General features: G+C 40.2%; 2 protein-coding genes across 10 annotated transcripts; one reads left to right on the top strand and one right to left on the bottom strand.

The window, feature by feature from the left end:
- Positions 1-6: 6 nt before the first annotated feature.
- LOC118111374 (embryonic polyadenylate-binding protein) lies at positions 7-10131 on the top strand. 4 transcript variants are annotated; one of them, XM_035159906.2, is made up of 17 exons: positions 7-200; positions 1512-1716; positions 3416-3609; positions 3923-4038; positions 4190-4273; positions 4605-4744; positions 4836-4930; positions 5482-5619; positions 6234-6329; positions 6917-7177; positions 7686-7773; positions 7860-7979; positions 8074-8210; positions 8829-8937; positions 9036-9166; positions 9459-9534; positions 9989-10131. In XM_035159906.2, the coding sequence occupies exons 2-16, from the start codon at positions 1524-1526 to the stop codon at positions 9519-9521; spliced, it is 1965 nt and encodes a 654-aa protein (XP_035015797.1). In that variant the 5' UTR covers positions 7-200; positions 1512-1523; the 3' UTR covers positions 9522-9534; positions 9989-10131. The 4 variants fall into 4 exon arrangements, with proteins under 4 accessions (XP_035015797.1, XP_035015796.1, XP_035015798.1 ...); XM_035159905.2 differs by having other exon boundaries at positions 9459-10131; XM_035159907.2 differs by lacking the exon at positions 4190-4273 and having other exon boundaries at positions 9459-10131.
- Positions 10132-11185: 1054 nt separating this feature from the next.
- Positions 11186-20495, bottom strand: rbm39b (RNA binding motif protein 39b). Of its 6 annotated transcripts, none has more exons than XM_035159912.2 (17): positions 20235-20466; positions 19499-19566; positions 18844-18901; positions 17257-17306; positions 16971-17162; positions 16079-16132; positions 14497-14562; positions 14282-14399; positions 14043-14195; positions 13567-13704; positions 13417-13482; positions 13131-13335; positions 12787-12873; positions 12619-12715; positions 12116-12221; positions 11828-11906; positions 11186-11709 (listed from the first exon to the last, which is right to left on the bottom strand). In XM_035159912.2, the coding sequence occupies exons 3-17, from the start codon at positions 18892-18894 to the stop codon at positions 11609-11611; spliced, it is 1563 nt and encodes a 520-aa protein (XP_035015803.1). In that variant the 5' UTR covers positions 18895-18901; positions 19499-19566; positions 20235-20466; the 3' UTR covers positions 11186-11608. The 6 variants fall into 6 exon arrangements, with proteins under 6 accessions (XP_035015803.1, XP_035015804.1, XP_035015802.1 ...); XM_035159913.2 differs by having other exon boundaries at positions 20374-20463; XM_035159911.2 differs by lacking the exon at positions 19499-19566 and having other exon boundaries at positions 20374-20495.
- Positions 20496-20989: the final 494 nt, after the last annotated feature.

The following is a 20989-nucleotide window of genomic DNA, read 5'->3' as shown; positions in this document are numbered from 1 at the left end:
TAGTTTCCATCGCGGATTGACACGCAAATCAATCTCAGCCCCCTCACAGTTGAATTGAAACGAGGATGCGCGGAGGAGCGCGGCTGCAGGTGTTCCACGGTCATAATTGACAAACGTCCCGCACCTGTTGGAAGCGAAGCTGCGGCTCTGAGACTCAAAACTGCTCCAAAGACATTTCTCTCTCCATTACTTAAAAAGCCGTAAGTAACGTTTATCCACATTCACACTCAGACTCTGAAGATTTACTGGGTCTGGTTAATTCAGCCGCTTCACGTGATTCTCGACGAGCGATTGACCGCGATGGGATTCAAACCAACTTCAGCTAGCGCTCGTTAGCTGTTTGGGGAAACAAGCAAATTAGCCCGTTTCGAGTTTTTGAGCTAACTCGCGCTAGCCCGATGCTAATTATTATTAACTATTAAAGCTACGAGACCAGTTGAGATCAGTTGAAATGGACTTTGGGAAATTCACTTGTTTCAGTTGCAGATTGTCAAAATGTGATTGACCAGATGACACAGAAAGTATACGATAGAATAAAACAGGCAATATAAGTCAAATAAGCATAAGGAAGTACTTGAGTGAAATGCAATATCACAGGATGATTGTATACAGTATTTGTACATTGTATCTAAAGACTTATTGAAATAAATATATCTGCGTATAGACAGATATCAGTACATAGCCAGTTATGGTATAATATATATGAGAGTGTGTATGTATATACTATATATGGTTTAATTTCACAGTAGTGTACTACATGGCAAAAAGTTTCACTACTTTGAGATTGTGTTGAGTCTCTTTGGTATTGGAGTCGATATGAGTGTCAACAAAGTATATATAAGTATTCATAAATACAAGTATTCATTAATATAAGTTTCACAGATTTGAAAGTAGGAAACAGGGATGTATAAAACTCGTTCTCAACAGTAAGTGGACCAGAAACTGGAGAATCTATTTGGTCATTTAATTAATCTAATTTTAGTGTTTTTTATTACATGAAGATCCTCCTTAACCACACATACACACAGTCTGCAGTTTATTTGGTTAACCTTGCTTAAACTAATTTTGCAATACCAAGATTAATAATTTTTAGAGAGGTGCTGATTTAATTGTATGGACATTTTGGTGAATGTAGTTTGTGGTGCTGTTTAACTATTAATCTTATGCAGAGATGTACCCTCATTAATATAAATGGGCTGGACTTAGTAAACTGGGAACTGATTGTGTAAATAGTTAAATCTAATCTACATTTTATTTTTGTCTTTAACAAAACTTAATGTGTTGTATCCAAGGGCGATCTGCATATTTTTAGTCTGGACTTACAGTTACACCATCCCCCTGTAGTTCAAACTTTTAAGTTGCTGCTCCTATGCTGAAGCACGTTTTTAGTTTCACTGTTGTGTCAGAAACAACCATGAAGAGAAAACAACTCTTCTATCAACAACAAATAAAATGAAAGTGTAAAAGCTAAATATTATGCCTATAACTGTTTTTCTTATCTATTGAACTAGCTGTTACCCAAGATGAACAGCAGTGGACCAGCGTATCCCCTCGCCTCTTTGTATGTAGGGGACTTGCACCCTGATGTTACGGAGGCGATGCTCTACCAGAAATTTTCTCCGGCTGGACCCATCATGTCCATTCGTGTATGTCGAGACATCATCACCCGCAGATCTCTGGGATATTCCTACATAAACTTCCAGCAGCCAGCTGATGGTAAAGTAGCTGTTTAACCCAAATCCACTTTAATCAGTACAACTTTATGCCTTTTTATCAGTGGAATGGGGGAATTTCACTGTTGCACTAATACACTCATTGGGTACTGGTCATTGTGTTTTTCTGGCCTCATATTTACTCAATGAGCACTTGATTTGAAACGTAACTATTACCAAGTAGGACCTCACTTTTAGCTTTCAAAATATCCTAAATTCTTCAATCCACCAAGTGCTGGAAACATTCCTTTGAGATTCTGGTAACATAATTCCTGCAGATTTGTCAGTTGCACATCCATGCTGCCAATTTCCTGGTCTACCACATCCCAAAGGTTTTCTTTTGGATTCAGATGGGGTTGACTGGGGCGTACACACAACCAATTTTCATGATCCAAAAAACAGTTTGAGACATGTTGCACCATCATGCTGGAAGTTGCTGTTAGAAGATGGTAAATCATAATAATTAAGTGATGTACACGGTCAGCAACAATTCTCAAATGGGCCGCGGCATTCAAAACATTGATTGTTACTAAGAAAACATTCCCCACACTGTTGCCACTATCACCAGCCTGGACTGTTTACACAGCAGGGGTCCATGGATTTTTACCATTGATGCCAAATTCCCTTGACCCATATCATCAGTATGCATCAGCAGAAATCGAGAAGCATCAGACCCCAGGTTAGGTTTTTCCAAATTAACCGTCCAGTTTTGGTCACCCTGTGCCCACTGCAGCCTCAGATCTGTTCTCAGCTGAAGGAGTGAAACCTGGCATGGTTTTCTGCTGCCCATCCGCCTTAAGGTCCAACGTGTTGTCTGAGATGTTTTTAAAGAGATGCCTCAGTTCTCATTACCATTGTTAACGTCTTTCCAACGCTTTGGGTGGACAGGATGGAACTTTTCTGCAGCCCAGACATTGATTCATTAGCCATGAGGGCTACGTCACGCTACATATCCATGCCACCTTTCCAATTGTTTACATGCCCCATCTTCTACCCTGGCAACCGTGTGTGACATCATCTACTTGGTTACTGCGAGACTCCAGACCTCCTACCCCTCTGCAAATTTGTGTTTTGTATATTTTTCTATTCACTGACTGTTTATCTATATTTTATATTGTACTTTTTACTTTTATTCGTAATGTTTTCCCTCTATGACTGTGCATTGTGAAACTACGCAATGTCCCTGTGGGGGGTCATTAAAGTTTTTCTTAAATGGCGACTACTGAACATCTTTGCAGAACAGTTATTTATTTGTGCTACAACATTTAGACATTGAGTTTAGATTTGCATTATTACATAATTCAGAAAAACATAAGGCTATTGAATGTGGACTGGTACGTGGTTCTGTGACATCAGCCTGATGAGTTTTGACGTCAGTATCAGCATTCAATAACAATATTTGATTGTTTAGTTCAAACTCCACATTTTTAATACATAATACAATATATACACAAGTAGCTACTGTGGACCTGCAACTATCTGAATATTACAGAAAAAAAGACTTGCTTGGTTTCTGATCATTACATTGGACAGTTTTTTAATTTAACAAGCAATTTCCACACATCTTACTTAATGAACTTCTGCCTCATTTGAGGCAGAAGTTCAATCCTCCCAGACAAGAAAATAAACATGGTTATAATATATATATTTTCTCATTAAAAGGTGTCTATGGTAATAAGATGATTTTCAAATTTTCTTTTTAGCGGAGTGTGCCCTCGATACAATGAACTATGACGTCATCAAGGGTCGGCCAATCCGGATAATGTGGTCTCAGCGTGACCCAGGACTCAGGAAGTCCGGTGTGGGCAACATCTTTATCAAGAACATGGACGAGTCTATTGACAACAAGGCACTGTATGACACCTTCTCTGCCTTTGGCAATATTTTGTCCTGCAAGGTAAGTGGCAACTGTTGCTTGGCCGTCTTCTGTGTGCAGTGATGTAACGATGAAATGTGTATATCTGGGTAGGGTCTGTGTGGTTTTAGTCTGTTAGGACATTTATGTTGTGCAGTGAGCCTTTTTTCAGAAATAATATCTTTAAAATTGTTATAATTGGATTTTGAATTTCTATATGATAAAAGCAACACCACTAGAGTATCATCCAGTTCTATAAACACCTATTGGTTCAAAACTCAAATGCAAGTTTGTTTTGTTTGTTTAGTTTTTTCTGTTTTTTCTAAAGTTGTGAACATTTTATTTTTCTTTGTAGGTTGTTTGTGATGAAAATGGATCAAAAGGCTACGGCTTTGTTCACTTTGAAACTCACGAGGCTGCACACCGGGCCATTGACACCATGAATGGGATGCTGCTGAATGATAGGAAAGTGTGAGTGAACAAAATACTTTGATTTGACCCGTTTTTCAGTGGCTTCTAAAGTAAGTTCAGGCAAAGAGCAGCACAGAACATGTGTATACAACTATATGAACTGATGTGAATCCTGATCATATCTCAGACTTTTTCTGTGTGTTTTGCTCAGTCAAAAGAAAGGTAGTCTTCAGTTGGAAGCTGGCTTTGTGAAACCAACGGTCAATTTCCTGGGAGAAAAAAGTCACTTGACTAGGTCAGTGAATAGGTAGGATCTATGCCAAACATTGCACAAAGCATAATCATCAGAAATATAGATACAGATTCTCTTCATAATTTCATTCATGATTGAAAGAGAAACAAAGCTTTCTTGTCCTTAAATGTTATCGTGTGCCAACAATAGTTATTTCTTAGTTGTGTTGATGCTTTGTTGCTGATAACTGACTGTCCAGGGTGATTGTGATGCTGTGTGCTAAAACAAAAGTCAAATTTCCATACTGTGACCAATCAGGTTTTTAACTGACTAACTTATTCTTTTATCCTTTCATTTATTGTCCCATGGTTCATGGGATTGATTCTGTCCACAGGTTCGTTGGCCACTTCAAGTCTCGTAAGGAAAGAGAGGTTGAGTTTGGCACCAAAGCTATGAAGTTCACCAACGTCTACATCAAAAACTTTGGTGAAGACTATAGTGATGAGAAACTCAAGGGAGTCTTCGCTGCATTCGGTAAGAAATCCTATTTTGTTGTTCCTATTTAGATGCATTGTCTTGATCAACTAATAGTAAGCAAGTGAATTTCCGTACATTTCTCTCGTAGGGAGGACTCTGAGTGTGCGGGTGATGAAGGACGAGAGGGGGCGTTCACGAGGATTTGGTTTTGTTAACTATGCAAACCACGAGGATGCTCGGAAGGTAGTGTGCCAAGTGTCTGTGTCCACCTAAAGTAGATACCTACCAACAGTAACAGTCAACTATAGAGATGTTTATACTGGACCTGCAGCATTGGTTTCTTTTTTAACTGCTTTATATGCTCATTGCTTTATTTCATTGCATTGGCAAAGAACTATGTGCTAAAAATACCATCACTTCCTACAGTTCTATGAAATGCCACAAAATACCTTTTTATACCTTTTGTTTTTCAATACTTGAATGTGCAGTTGTACTCGCCAATAGTTTTTTTTTTTTTACTGAACCATTTCTGTGGCCCAGTATTCATGATTTGATTCATTCTTTCTTCACTCGATTACTTCTTCTGCCAACACCTGTGATGTCGACCGTCCTGATTTATCTCCTGGACATTTGTTTTGGGCTGATACTACATACATGCATAGATACATACTAGAGAGCCGAGCTAAGTCTCTTTTTAAATTCAGTTCATGCAGTTTTAAGTCTCTAAAATGTGTGATCTTCTTTAAATTGCAGCAAAAGTAAATGTAACATTGATGCTCTTCTGGGTTTCACAGGCAGTTGATGATATGAATGGAAAGGAGCTCAATGGAAAGAACATCTATGTGGGGCGGGCTCAGAAGCGTCTGGAACGCCAGGGAGAGCTCAAACGCAAGTTTGACCAGATCAAGCAGGACCGCATCCAGCGCTACCAGGTACTGCTGAATTGTTTAAAAATGGAAATTGTCATTCGATGACTCCTTGATGACTTTCATTGTTTATGGTCTTACAACTCAAGAGTTGGATATTAGAAGGATTTTAAAGGTTCAGTTATGTTCACAATGGAGGCCTCAGTTTGTTTGTTTTACATAAACAAGGCAAGTTCAGCTGACTACAGATGTTCTTTTACAACAAGGCGCTGTTAACAGTTACAATTTGGTGGCTGCTAAAACATCATCCAATCACTAATAAAGTGAGTCAATTTTAAAACAACAAAGATCTGTAACAATGCAATTTCTTATAATGATATGGAAGAAGTCACTGTCATCAAAGAACAACTGACTTAATCAGTAGAATATTATCTCCAATATGAAGGTAAATGGTAAATAAATTAAATGTTGAGAGTTGGCAGTGGCATGTTACAAAACTTTGTTTAGGCACAAATCCAATCAGGGATTTCTCTGCTAAATACTTTAGTTTCCAGTACAGTACACAACACATCAATTAATCAACCCATTTTTTTGATTACGTCCATAAATGCTTGATAAGCTTGGCAAACTAAATTGTCGGGAAGAACAAATGTTATACTTGTCATGCCTTCTGTCTCCAGGGGGTGAATCTGTATGTGAAGAACCTGAATGACACCATAGATGATGAGAGACTGCGGAAGGAGTTTGCCCCTTATGGCACCATCACCAGTGCCAAGGTATTGTAATAAGGAGTGTGTGTGAGAGAGAGAGTGTGTTTGTGTGTTTGAGTGTGTGTGTGTGTGTGTGTGTGTGTGACTCAATCAAGAGCCTGCACAAAAAGGGCCTTAAAATATCCACCCATCAATTGTCTATACCACTTGTCCTTTGAGGGTTGCGGGTGGCTGGAGCCAATCGTGGCTGGCATTGGGGGAGGGGCAGAGGACACCCTGGTCAGGTCACTAGTCCATCAGAGACACATTGAGACAAATTTACACTCACCTTCACACCTACGGGCAATTTAGAGTAGCCAAATAATTATATCCTGAAGTAAAAACTTTACTATTTGAAGTTATTTGCCCTCTGTACGAGAACAGCCTTTTGTATCATCATTACAAAAAAAATTCTAACATTTAACCATTCCCACAGCATAATTAAATAGCAATGCTTGACCACTGATCCATCTGGGTTTAAAAATACAAATCATGAAAATGACAAAAACAAGCCTCTTTAAAAATAACCTGGTGAACACAACTGAGAAATTCAGATCCTTGTCGGTTCTTAAGTGTCAATTATCTCTGAACTTCAGCTTCTTTGTTTCTTGCAGGTAATGACAGATGGTTCGCAGAGCAAGGGCTTCGGTTTCGTCTGTTTCTCTTCACCTGAGGAAGCAACCAAAGCTGTGACAGAAATGAACGGGAGAATTGTTGCAACCAAGCCGCTGTATGTGGCTCTGGCTCAGCGGAGAGAGGAGCGTAAAGCAATCCTTACCAACAAGTACATGCAGAGACTCGCCACCCTGAGGACCATGCCAAGTCCCATCATTGACTCATACCACCAGACCGGATACTACATGACTGTACCACAGGTATGTATGTTACAGCAGTGACAGAGGAGAGGGAGTTTTATTGTAATGAGCCATTCCTCATTGGAAAGCTTTTTAGAAAATGTTTGTTGACTAAATCTCATCTTATTGATCTATAATGCAAAATGAATATATTTCATTGCAGTGATAAATGCAATGTCTCCATTTACATTTTTGCCGATGAAATAGAATTAAAAGAAACGAGGACTGTGGAAGTAGGGGAGCTGAGGGGGCTGCAGCACCCCCTACTGGCAAGAGTTGTAACCACAAGGGAGAAAAGTTGTCATTGATTCAATTCTCCTCTTGTGTTATTTCCTTTCAGCCTTTTCTTTTTCACAAAACCTTTTGAACTCGCCCACACTCCTTAAAGCCATTTAGCATCATCTTAGTATGCAGTTGCATTTTCATTTAAATTTGTTCAGTTCTGTCGAAAGACTCAAATATTCATTGTGGTTTAGAGATTGAGCTGGATTTTGATGCCATGCATTCTAAACTGATTCTTATCTCGTAGCCTCCTACTCGCTCCTTCTATAACCACAACGTCGTCAGCAACATGAGGCCGGTACCTCGCTGGACAGGACAACCACCAAGACCACAGGGTGAGTGGACACTTTGTGTTGTGTTCACATAGATACATGTCTATTTGAAGTCGGTATGTATAGATAAATATTGCCCATGTTCTTAGGCCCGTACTCAACCCAGTTTGTTGGTAATTCGGTTCCCCGGCGTGGATCGCCAACCATTGCTACAGTCAGACAGGCTTCCACCCAGGCTCCACGTGTTGTCAGTTCTTCACAGAAGACAAGTACGTACCTGGATCAAACATGATGAGGGCTATTCTATTAAAATATGCCATTATGTCGCTGGTGGTTTGTGACACATGTAATGTCTCTCTTTAGATAACATTGGGACCCAGACTGGAGGAGGACGCACAGACACGTCCGGTGTGATCAGAAACAACCAGTACAAGTACTCGTCTGTTGGGAGGAGCCCTCAGCATGTCATCACTGTACCTGCACCCATGACAAGACTTCAGGTCAGTAGTATGAACTAGACTCTCTTGTCACCAGTCTCACATACGTTCAGCATTGGATTGCATGCAATACATGTATGTCCGCTAGTTGGCAGTCTTCTTACATATTACTGCTGCCAGCTGTCGGCTTTAGGACCTTTTCCAGTATAAACACTGACCTGTTCAGGACCAGTAGACCTGATGGGGACCAAAGCCTGGTCCCCATGAGGCAAAACATCCTTTCTGAGGTCCTGGTTAAGGTCCACAATGAATGGAGGTCATTGCAGTTCACTACTTCTTCCCTTTTAATAACAAACTGAACCAACTGACAAAACTGTTTTTTATCTGTCCCGTTAAGAGTGAAGTGTAAAAGGGGTCATACAAAGTCCTGCTGACATTTCTTAGACTTGGAAATTTCTGTTTAAGAATGATGCAAATCCTAAAGATTTTTAAATTATCCCTCACAAAAATAACATACCTCAAATTTTGAAACCTAATGCCAATAATATTTTATTAAATTAATACATCTTTTTATAAAAAATCTGATGCACTGTATGTATACTAACTGAAAAACTAATTGTCCTCGTATGCCGACCTAAATGAAACAAAATACCTGCATTTACAGAGTGTGATTTGTACCAGGTGATTCCGGCCCCAGTGATGGAGCCACCGGTGCACGTTCCAGGATATGAGCCGCTCACCGCCTCCATGCTGGCTGCAGCTCAACCAATGGACCAGAAACAGCTCCTTGGTCTGCCATCATTCAGTTCTACGTCTTTCAAAATGTTTTATGTAGATTGAAGCAACTGATGCATTGAGGTTGCTGCTCCTCTTTGCTGTGACACACAGGTGAGCGATTGTATCCAATGATCCATGCCCTTCACCCCAGCTTGGCTGGGAAGATTACAGGGATGCTACTGGAGATCGACAACTCAGAGCTGCTGCACATGCTGGAGTTGCCCGAGTCTTTGCACTCCAAGGTATGATCGTGGTCATTTCTGCAGTCTAGTTGATGTCCCGCTATCAGTTAGTGTTGAGAAAACCCAAGATGAGTCAGGTCTTTTCTTTATTGAATGTGATAAAACAAATGGTGTAATTTAAACAATCTACACGAGGCATCGACATAAACAGCTCTCAGGTTGATGCCAATTGCAGGAGGCAGGAGTTGCTCAGTGGCCAGACCAGAGAGAAATGGAGTGTGTGGAGGTGGAGGACCATGATTGGGCCTCAACGGTATCTCCCATTGTTTTTTTTTCCCCCTCTTTTGTGCAGGTTGATGAGGCGATTGCAGTCCTTCAGGCTCACCAGGCCAAAGAATGTTCTACAAAGAAGTGAAGAGCTCGTACAGGTCAGCGACTTTTCAGCTGCACAAGATGTTTATTTTTTTCCCTGTAAGTTTTGTTTTATTTATTTGATGCAATAAAAAAAAGGGTAAAACATCATGACCGACAGCTGAGACTGACTCACGATTGGTTGAGCGTGTGTATCATCTCAATTCTGTGGCTCCACACCACGATCACTGCAAAAAGAGAACAAGAGTGCAAGATGGCAGCACCCGTACCTTGGATATGGTTTTATTTTCATCTTAATCCTTTATGCTTGTATTCAGGGGAGCAGTATTAATATATACTGCCATTTATTCTGTGGTGAAATGTCTTTAAAATGTAACGCTCCCAACACTGGCGAGGACTTCAGCTGTACTTGTAAGGTTCAGTTTGATAGTTCAGAGAATCCTGCACAGCTCTGTCTTACAGTGTGGGACATCATTACCTGAAAAGACTTAACACTGTCATTTTTTCCAGATTTCAACGACTCTGAGGAGGAAACAGAATCAGTAAAATTGTTAAAAAAAAAAAAATAGAAAAGAAAATGTTATAAGACTAAAGAGCAATTTTGTTGTTGCTATATCTTTTGTTGTAAGATAAAGTTTACAGAATATGCATTACACCCGTCTTGTGTCATTTGTTTAACACAAAAGTTCGATGGTGCAGTTCATCCACTTCAGGTATGTACTTTTGCAAAACTGAAAAATCGTGACAAATGTTTTTGTGCCACTTGTCCATATTAGTTTTGTAGTGCTGTGAAGCTGTAATAGGCTCATTACTACCCCCTTGAGGCCTGTTGGTGCATTGTCACGTCAGTTAGGATGGGGTCAGAAAGCCACGACATCACTGAGGTTAGCATAGTAAGACATTAGTTGGGTGTGGTCAGTAATATCCATCGTTGCATGAATACTGAGAACCAGTTTTGTTTCTCCAGCCACAAGAGAAGTCATTCAAACTCAGTCTAGAACAAACCAGAGGGCGACAGCTTGGCTTTGTTGAGTTTCAAATGAAGATAAACTGGTTTGGCAAATACACACGATAAACCACGATACCTGTGAAAGAGCTGGATCAACTTGGCAAATAACTTTATAAAGTGAATAAAATCCCTGCAGCAAAGAAAATAAGCCATTAAATTGTAAATCGTGAATTAAACTAACCGGCTTGTGCTAACGTTGGGGCCGCCTACGAAGTCTTATGTAGTTTGAAGTCAGCAGGGCATATGCATCCAGACTTTGTAGATACTTGATAGAATCAGTTTCTGTATTGAAAGAAGTTATTTTCATCAAGCTTGTTCTAGTCTCATGAATGACATTTGATTTAAGTCATGTCTGAGCTGTTAATCAGATCACAGGACACGTGGTTGTCTGGTGACTGCAAATACAGAAAAAGACTCACTTGTTACAAGGAGCTGAAACAACCAAACATTTAAGTAACTGGAGAGTAAAAGTGCTTCTTACCAGTTGAGTGACATTTGGGTTTCATGACTGGTTAAAGGTGTAAAACAGAACTCTTAGCTTAGACAAAAATCTCAAGACGTTTTATGGTAAATTAAATTTATTGCTGAAAAAAAAAAAAAAGAAATTGCATTGATCAGAGAAACATTGGGTCCTTTGAAAGTTTTATATTTGATCCTGGAATTGACAAACTCCCAAAAAGGAGACGAATGGAAAAATGAATTGTCAAATTTGCCAAGTTTATTGGGAGCCTTCATACAAAAAATGAAATTATGGCTGTAAAAAGGTACAAAGGATTATTGTTGACATTAATATACTTTTGGCATTTAAGGCCTATTAACCCAACACATTTTGTGACTCTGCAATTTTAAATCTAAAACTGGATTTAAACAAGCAGATAAGACGGTAATATTTAAAAACATACAGACCAATAGATACCTGCAGATTACTTCTCAGTGATAGTTACAACACAAACCCACAAACTTTGAAAAGCAACTAAAAAAACCAAAACCTAGTTTTCAATGTTGAAGTTGAGGCAACTTTTATTACGCACAGCCAACTAATTTCGATGAGTCTGTTTCAATGACAGCTCCATGAATGCAAACAAATGTATTTACACTGCCCTTCAGAAGCATGTCTCAGACTATCGACGTGTCGGCATAAGAAGCTGCTTCGCCGTTACGGAATCAGGGAAAAGGTTGTGGTAGGTGGGTAAGGGAACGTAGGCAGCTGTTATCATTTTGCCTGGAAGGGAAAGAAAAAGAAAAATGGTTAAAACCTAAAGAAAACTCCACATTTTTAGTGTTAATAAGTGAATTTTCTTTTTTTCGGTGAACTATACTTTGAAGGATTCAAGACATACCTGCAAACCAGCGTCCATGAAGTGCATTTACAGTTGCCATCGCTGCTGGTATCGAGGGACACTTCACATACACATTACCCTGTGTGAACAGAAAATAGATTACTACAACAACCCTTTGCAGTTCGCAGATTTGAAATCGAAGATGTAGCAGTATCCTTTATATACCTTCTCCGCCGCTTATTACCAGGTTATATACACAACTAAGAACCAACACGTGGGACATGATTCATGTACGATAATGTGTCAAATCTATCTGGATGATGTGACATTTTGTGTGCTTCAACTTACTTGAGTTGAGTTCTTATCCACATAAATGTGAACTATTCCTCCGTGTTTGTTGCACTCCTCGATCACATCGTCTTGGATCTCAGTGGCCCAGGTGGGATCGTTTTCCCTGGAAAACAAGTCAGATTGTTAATATCAAGCAAATCTTAAAATGATGTCAACGATGTACATTGAAAGAGTTCTTGTTACTTCTATTAAGACGGTCCAGTTCTCGTTCTGTGTAAAAACTATTTCTAAAGTTCACCTGAAGATAATGAGGCTTCTTTAGTTTGTGTCAGGCAAAGTGTGAATCTTCCAACGTGATATTTTTAGTGTGAAATACAAGCTGTAGCACAGGGTCAATACAAAGGAGGCATTTTGTAGGAGTATGATTGTAAGTTGTTGGTCTGGCCTGCACTAATATACAATTCTACACAAAGACCCACATTCACATTCTGGCCACTGGAGGGGACACATGATTATCATGACAAAAAACATGAGCCCACCTAACAAGATAAAATGCTTACGCTTGTGGGTTGAACAGGTTGGACAGCTGGAGGCAGTGTGTGGCCAGCGGCTGTGATGGGAGGTTCAAGGCTTGGTTTGAAGCTGGAGTTGGGACAGCTAAAGCGATTAACAATTATTTGAAACAAGCCTATTACTAACTAAAAATGTTCAATCATCTAAGGTCTCACATTGTTGAGAAGACATGTTTCCAAACGGTATGGACCCAGTCATCTGCAGGGCCTGCTGAGCAGCAGGGGGGATCTTCAGACCAGTTCCTGAGGAGGGAGACAAATAAAATTTTTTGCATAAGTGTAAATTCGAATATTAAATCAGACGCATGCTTCATAATACTGACAGTCGGTGGCATTTTGGGAAACTGGCACAAGTTAGACGACAAAATCAATATCAATGTTCTGCGTTCAGCTGTAAAACACAGAACTGGATTTCAAAACTTCCTCTGCTATTTTCTTACTTGAGGCCCCCTCCAAAAAGAATTTGAAAACAAAGTTGACTTTATTGTCATTAAACAAACCTTCTGCTAGTCGAGCCATTAGCTGTAAACGCCCGGTGGTGCCCAGGTCGATGCCGGTCCTCTCCAGTTCGTCGTTGTCCAGGAAGGAACTGGCCGTCGAGGAGTCTGAGCGCTCCGTCACATGCCCCACCTTCATCGGACGCCCGGCCAGCTCGAAGCCGTTCAGCTGCTCCAGGGCCTTTTTTGCACATTCTGCATCTGCAAACTTCAGAAGACAAAGTGGTGAGTGTAAACATCTGCTACAGACTCCACAGCACTGTAAATAAAACACACAGGCTCTGTTTACCGATATGAAGCCATATCCTTTGGATCGTCCAGTCTCACTGTCCATCATGAGCTGGATTCCCTCAATCTGTGAAAACAAAAAAGATTGAAACAAATGCATCTGCACAGAAATTTGGAGATTCTAATTTAATAGAAGAAATTTGTTCTTGACCTTTCCAAAGGGCTCAAAGATCCCTCGAAGCATTTCTTCGGTGATGTTGAAATGCAGCGAGCCCACGTACAGCCGCATCGGACCTGAACTGCCCTTCTGTAAATTGTTAGCAGCCGCTGCAGCTCTGTTTTTCTCTGCCTGTAATTACATGGAAAGTGAAGCATAAGTCTGTTAATTCAATATATGTCAAACATTAGGCGCTGCAATGCAGAAATGCCCAATTTATTCCAAATGAATGTAAACTGAGCTAATTATGATCTTAAGTCTGTTTAAATGGAGGCTGGTGAACAAAATACTTGTTTTAAAGCTCTTCACTGCATTTCTAGCAATTTACAAACAAGTCATGTCACCCTGAGATCCTGCGTGTGCGGACATTAAAACTGGTCAATGTATCAGACTGAGTTTTCTTTGGCTTTAGAGCCGTCCATTGAAAGTCCCACTGGATGAAGTGGTTACAGTGAGGTCAGGACACCCACCTGAGAGGCCTGGACGATGATGGGAACTCCTAAAAGCCTCTGGCCGGTCAGTCCGATCGCCAGAGGCACAGAAGAGGAGTCCACAAACTCGATGTATGCGATGCCCTTTGACCTCCTTGAGTTTCTGTCTGAGATCATTCTTACGTCTCTGACCTTCAGAGAGAAACAGTGATGGTTTAAGATATTTTCTACAGACTGACTTTCTGGATATATTCACAAAAACAAGAAAATAGACCGACTTTTCCGACAGCTGAGAAAAAGTCTTCCAGGTCCCGAGCTCTGATTCTGGCAGCGAGCTGCATACAGAAAACTGTGCGTGCATCCCGCTCCTCAGGTGTTAGATTGTCAATTGGTTGCCTGAAAGGACAAAAACGTCAAACTTGTTAAAAACATGAATGAAACAGACTTATTCTTCAGGAATATTCACAATCCATCCAACTTTTCAATAACAAACCTGTGAGTCTTTTGATTTTCTTGATAATCACGCATCTGAGCTACATCAAACTTGCTGGTGGTATTGCTGAGGACCAAAGTAGATGCAGGATCAACCGTGAACTGTTAACTACACTTTGTTTCTATGGCAACTATATTTTAAGACAACACTTTGACAGTACACTTGGTGACATCAAATGTCACAGCCCAGCTTGATGGGCACGGCCCTAGAGATAATGGGTGAAATAATAATTTATATGGCACTTTTCAATACAAGTAACAAAGTGCTTTACAACAAACAGTATGAAAGTCACAAAGAGTAATTTGTAAAAGTGTATCATTTGTAATAATAATTATAAAGATATGGATAAAAACTCAAACACATGCTATAAAAGATTGTTAATAGATGCGTGTCTTAGGAAGAGAGATAAAACAGGTAACCGATTCTAACAGTCTAATCTTCTCTGGCAGATTGTTCCAAAGTGAAGGGGCCCTCGCAACAAATGCTCCATCTTCCTGAAAAACACGATTGTACAACCTTCTTAATGTGAGGTTCGAAGCTCAGGTTGTAGTCAAAGACCACAACCAGATTTCTTGCTGCAGACTTAGTAAATTGTGCTCGTGCACCAAGGTTTGCCCGTGATATCATCCGGGATGAGAATGCATATTAAAATTTGCCAGCTGTTGAATTAATAATGCAAGAGCGAATGGGGGCCGGTTTAATTTTGGGGGTGTAACACAAATTCAAGCGATTTGAAGAGGTAAAGAAATTCCCCTGCCAGAGTCATTGCACAACATACACAAATATTATAATCACCAATATTGCAGATCCTGTCATATTTAGGCAGAAGTGGAGAGAGCAGATCTGAGAATTCAGATAGAAAATCTGATCTGAATACCCACTGTTTGTGGAAGTCACTGACAGACTGTGGTGACTGAAGGTGACAATGTGACGAGGGAGCAACCTCAGACTTGGATGAAGGATTCTCTCCCAGCTCAGGGAAGAGATCCAGATCTGGGCCAACAGGCGCTGTTTAAAAAAAATGATCTAGAGAGGGAAGAGGTTGCAGACAGGTCTGCTGGATGTACCAGAGTCATCAGACAAGTCGGTGAAGCTGTGGGAAAGATTAAGTTGAGGTGGTGAAGTAGCCTCAACCTGAGCCCCTCACGCCCGCGGACTACGATACCTCAGCCCAAGAGGACTGGTGGTTTGGAGTAGAGCAGGATTAAAGCCGGGGACAGTTGGCGGGGTCTCAGAGAAATGTGTCAGGGATGTTTGCCTGGAGTATTTTGTGCTGCTTGAGACAGAGTCTCTGTTCCGCAGTTCATTCGAAAGCCGCAGGATTTCCTCGTTAAGGTCAGCAATCTTTTTATTTGCTTTCTGAAATGAGGCACAGTTGCAAGTCACAGATGGCATGTTTGTTAGTTTAGCTACGAGGCCAAGGAAGGTGAAAAGTTATGCTAGCAAGAGTAGGTAGCCAGTGTGTAAGATTTGGGTGAAAGGGATCTATTGGCAGAAATCTTATATAAAATACTTATATTAAGTGTGTAATCACCTAAATAACAGTTTTTGGCATTATATAAAATGTGAATATTCATCTTACCTGATGGGACTCTTTTCCTTTTTGAAGGGGCTCCGACTTTTGGAACGTTTGCGACTGTAATAAAAAGAGTAGAATAAGCACGTCTATATATATATATACACACATATACACACACACACACTTGATTTTCAAGAGAAAAGTCATAAATGCAATCCCCGCAGCAGATAAGCATATTAATGAAATTCAAAAAGCAGTAGCCTGTGCAAAAGTTTGGGTTCTCTACTAGTTATCTTCTTTTGGTATCAGAGTAAGTAAACTTTCTTTCAAGTCTAGTCTTAATTTAGAATTTTTTTGACCCACCCTTCCCCCAGGTCACTTCCATCTATATACAGATTTACAGTGATGTTTATCTGGACCACTGACTGTTCCAGATAAGCTTCCTCTTGTGTTTGTTACAGTAGTTAGAGGATTCAGAGGTCTGCCTTGTGTCAGTTTTGTTGTCAAAACCAGCCTCTTCAGTTTCATTGATTATTGTCCTTGACTGACTGCATGACATTTCTTCTTCCCACTGCCTGTTCAATGTTTCCAGTGCTACTAGCAGCCACACACACCCCAAAGCAGAACATTTCTACCCACATGCTTAACAGCTGGCAGGGGAGGACGGGGGTGGGGTATTTACTAAGGACTAACTTAGTAGGGTGCCCTTGCTTTTGCACATGCCACAAATACTTGGGTTTGTTTAAGAAAAAGAACTATTGCCTTGTGGTTGAATGCATCCATCAACCTGTTAGGTTGCAATTTACATCCACATCAGCCAGATTCAGAATCTATGTAGTTAAGACTTTGAAGGAATTAAATAAAATGTATTACGGGCATTTTTTTATATTTAGCATATGTACTCAGTAAAGTGGCAAATGGGTGTATACAACAGTATATTTAAAGTGTCACATACATGGGGCTCTTTCGTGCTCTGTAACGCCCAGATCGTTCCTTGCTCCGGGAGCCGCTGCGATGGCGCTCTCTGCTGCGGCTTCGTTTTCTTTCTCGGCTCCGGCTCCTCTTCTTACCCTTCTTTTTGTCTTTGCTTCTGCTTCTTCTTTTCTTAGAGCCTGGGCTCCGGCTCCTACTTCTGCTCCTCCTTTTCCTGTGAGAGGACACGTTAAACCCACTCTACTGAGGTGCAACAAAACAGGTATGAACCAAACTGAGTTTGTGTAGTTCTGTGAAATAAAACTTACTTTTTATTCTGGTCATCATGGCCATTTGCATGAGAGGACTTGATCTCATCCTAAGCAAGGTTGATAGAAGAAGATCATGAGGACGTAGATGCAACATTTCAAGTCGTCAAGGTAAAGGGGATGGGGTGGGACAAGAGAAAATGCAGAATATATTCAATTAATAATAATACAAAAAACTTCCTACTGTCATATCTGGACAGTGTCCCTCCACCACCCCAATAGCTTCCCATCCCACCAGTTTTTCTAAACAAGGCTGCTTAGTACTTAATGCAACTAAGCAAGAGATAAGGGGAGGGTGTCCAACATATTAGCTGAGTTCAGGAAGTTGTCAGGTCATCTCCAACATTCCCTTTCTATTAGGTCGTACCAATGCCACAATTTGTGCCTAATCAAGTGACCACATATGGCCCACGGGCCACTAAAAGAGATCCTGTGTGGTTGATGTCAGTCCAGTGATCTTCACCCATTTTCGTTCTTGGACTGTAAGAGCTCGATGCCACCTCTGTCACACATCTTGCCCTGAAGCAAACAGGGATTCACACTTCTTAGTAATATTGACGCCCAAGAAAATAAATTAATGAAAAAAAATGTATATTAAAAATCCATCAATTCAGCCAGGTGTTACACTACCAATATATTTGAATTATGAAATAATACTCATAACCTTGTGACTTAAGGAATTATCAACTACGTAAAAGTAACTCACTTTATAATAAAATGATGCTAAATAGAATAATCATTCTAGTAATATATCAATATCTGTGGTGTAGTGTAGCATGCAAAAATAATCAAGATGCTTATTCACAATACAGTTGACTAAGGCAAGGAGGCAGTATTCATATTTACAAGCAAGAGGAAGTGATGCATGTTGCTTCTCCGTGTAATTATGACATGGTTACTTTGTACATTGAAAAGAGCAATCTTTTCATTTTCAAACATATTGTCGTCAAACCACAGGTATTAAAATCTAAAATTTACAGTTTGAAACAAAGTTGTAGTAATAAAACCTAATCTAACACATTTTATGATTATTGTTCAAGACTTTTTGGTGAAAGTTGAATTACCTTTTCTTGTTGTAGCCGTACACTGCAGGACCTTTTTTCCCCCTCTTCGGGATAATAATTTAAACCTGACCGTAAATGCCTGTACATCCAGAGCCAGTATTGGAATGCAGATAGTAAACCTGAATACTGCCTCCTTTGCTGGTAAGGTAAAGATGGGCTTATCAACCATTGGCATTCACCTTGTTGAAACCGAATAGGGATTGGATGTTCTAGGTTGAATCTCTTTTAGTCCTAAGGTGAACCACAGTACATCAGTATATGCACAATAACTACCTTCCTTTTTTTCACAGTTCACAGTGGAATCAAAGATGAATTCATGGGAGTAGAGGTGAGATATCATTAGGGAAGTCTATAAAGAGAGATAGATGTGGATTTATTTATAATTCTGTATTGCGTTTTAAATACTCAATCACACACACCACACAACATTCAAGTAAACTTTGTCACAGTAGCAAATATAAAAAGGACTCTAGAGTAAAACATAACAGTGAAACAGGCCTTATCTCTGCAGTCCTGTACCCACCTTTCTGTATGGAGCCTCCAGCATGGCCTCAACGTCAAAATCATCAGCCATGATGATCCTGTGGAAAGGAAGCAACAAAAAAAACTTGTATTAACGAGTGATCAAGCTGACGCAAAAAATGGTTTTGATACAGTTGGTCACAAGTTCTCTTCCCAACAGAAAAACAACAGGCAACTATTTTGATAATTCACCATTGAGTTCATATGCAAGACTGACTCATGTAATAGTAGGTTGTGTTTTCAATGGTTCAAACAAAGCGGGCGGGTTGATGACCCGGCCTTACTCAACAGGAAACATCAGTATTTTCTATCACTTTTCAGGAAAAACTGTTGATCAACGTAGAGAATAAATTTGCAGCCCTATATGCTAAACAACTGATAGCTCCAATGCTTTCCTTTTGACAATTAAACACTAGTAAATAAGTTGAATCAACCAAAACCAACATGCATTTAAAAGCTATAATTAAAACTGCACACCAGATTTGTTTATGAAAAGTAAATCAGATGTTACCCAGTAGCTGAAAACAACAACTCCATTGATTGGGAGACTGTAGACTCTGTGGCCTCATCAAAATTCAGGGCTGAAACTAATATCTGATTTCACTGTAGATAAATCTATAAAAACATATTCTGTGGATTAGTAGTTAAGTTCGTACCGTGTCAGAGAAATACCCACATCTCACCGTTTCTCAGACTGATTTGACCTCTGCAGACAATATTTTGTCTACCAAAAACAAAAAAATATTCAATTTACAGTTATATATAAAACAAATAATAATCAAGAAATCATTTTTTTTATGTTTAAAAGGTGTGAAACTTGCAGTGTTAACATGTGGCGCTAATTATATACTCAAATCAATGATCAATAGAGTGCAAGCGCATTTGCTGTCGGTGGTCATGTCGTCGCAGGTCTGATGAAGATCAGCATTGGATTAAAAAAAAGCCAACACAGGAAATAAAACGACGTGGTTCAAGCTGTTCATTACGATCACACACATCAGCCAACATCCGATAAACTGCAGCGTGTTTCCCTAATGGAACATTTCAGCGTCAACACAACTCACAGTCCCGTGAGTGTTGGGAGCAATCAGAAAAGATAAACATGCGTTACAGTCGACACTTAGCTAAATGCTAACTAGCCACATCGCTCTCGTTTCACCGTTAGCTAAATTCCAGGATCCTGATCACGACTCTACGGGCACGTTTGACTCGAGTGAAAGGACAAATATGAATAATCGTGAATACTCGGGCCACACGTGTCCGATCATAACCACTCCGACATGTTCGCAGTCAAACATTTTTGACGCTCACTTGGGGGACAAACGGGCGCTAACTTGGGAGCTGCCAATATGGCGGCAACGAGCTAGCTGCGTTAGCAAACATCGACGTTACCGTTTGAAATTGACGAACTGAGGTCCCACAGTCAAAATGTCGCAGGTGTGGCGCAGCGGAAGAGACTCGTCTCGACGGCTCCGTGTCGGCAGGTCGCACACAGCGCAGGTGAAATGTGATTTATTCGGAGTTATGTAACCTTTTGTCGGAGGCAGGTCGCGGCCTGGGATCAAATCGTTCTCTCTCCTCGTCTGCTTCCTTCTTTCCTCGTTCACTTCTTCTTCTGGGAGCTGTTTTGCTGCAGCTACGGTGCTTGGCGTGGCCGCACTGCCCCCTGGTGGATTTGAGAAGGACGGCTACTATCAGTTACTAGTTTTGAGGTACTTGCACTTTTACTTGAGTATTTCCATATTTCCCCTTTTCACACTTTTAGTTTACTCCATCGCACTGCGGAGAGAAATGAGACCCTCTGAATGTTTCACTACCCTCTCTTGGAATGTTCAGTTTTCATAGGATGATGAAGTTGTTTCCTTAATTTACTATTCTCTATTGATTTGTTTGTGTCTTTTCTGTACTTTGCTCCAATCACTGTGTTTTGGGTGTATGCATGAAGTATAACTCATCTGCAGCTATGAATATATCCCTTTAGGGGGGGTTTGGATTTCATGGTCTTGTGTACAGGTGCAAATGGATGTTGATGAAAACGGTGAACATTTTATGTAAATCAAATTAAAGTTGTAAAACGAGGCTTACCTCCTTTTGGCAGTAGGTGGTGCCATCACTACATACAGACTAATAGATGTGTTCAGGTCAAA

This window comes from Hippoglossus stenolepis, chromosome 6, assembly GCF_022539355.2.
Source record: "Hippoglossus stenolepis isolate QCI-W04-F060 chromosome 6, HSTE1.2, whole genome shotgun sequence".
NCBI lineage: Eukaryota > Metazoa > Chordata > Actinopteri > Pleuronectiformes > Pleuronectidae > Hippoglossus > Hippoglossus stenolepis.
This window is presented reverse-complemented; position numbering and strand designations above follow the sequence as displayed.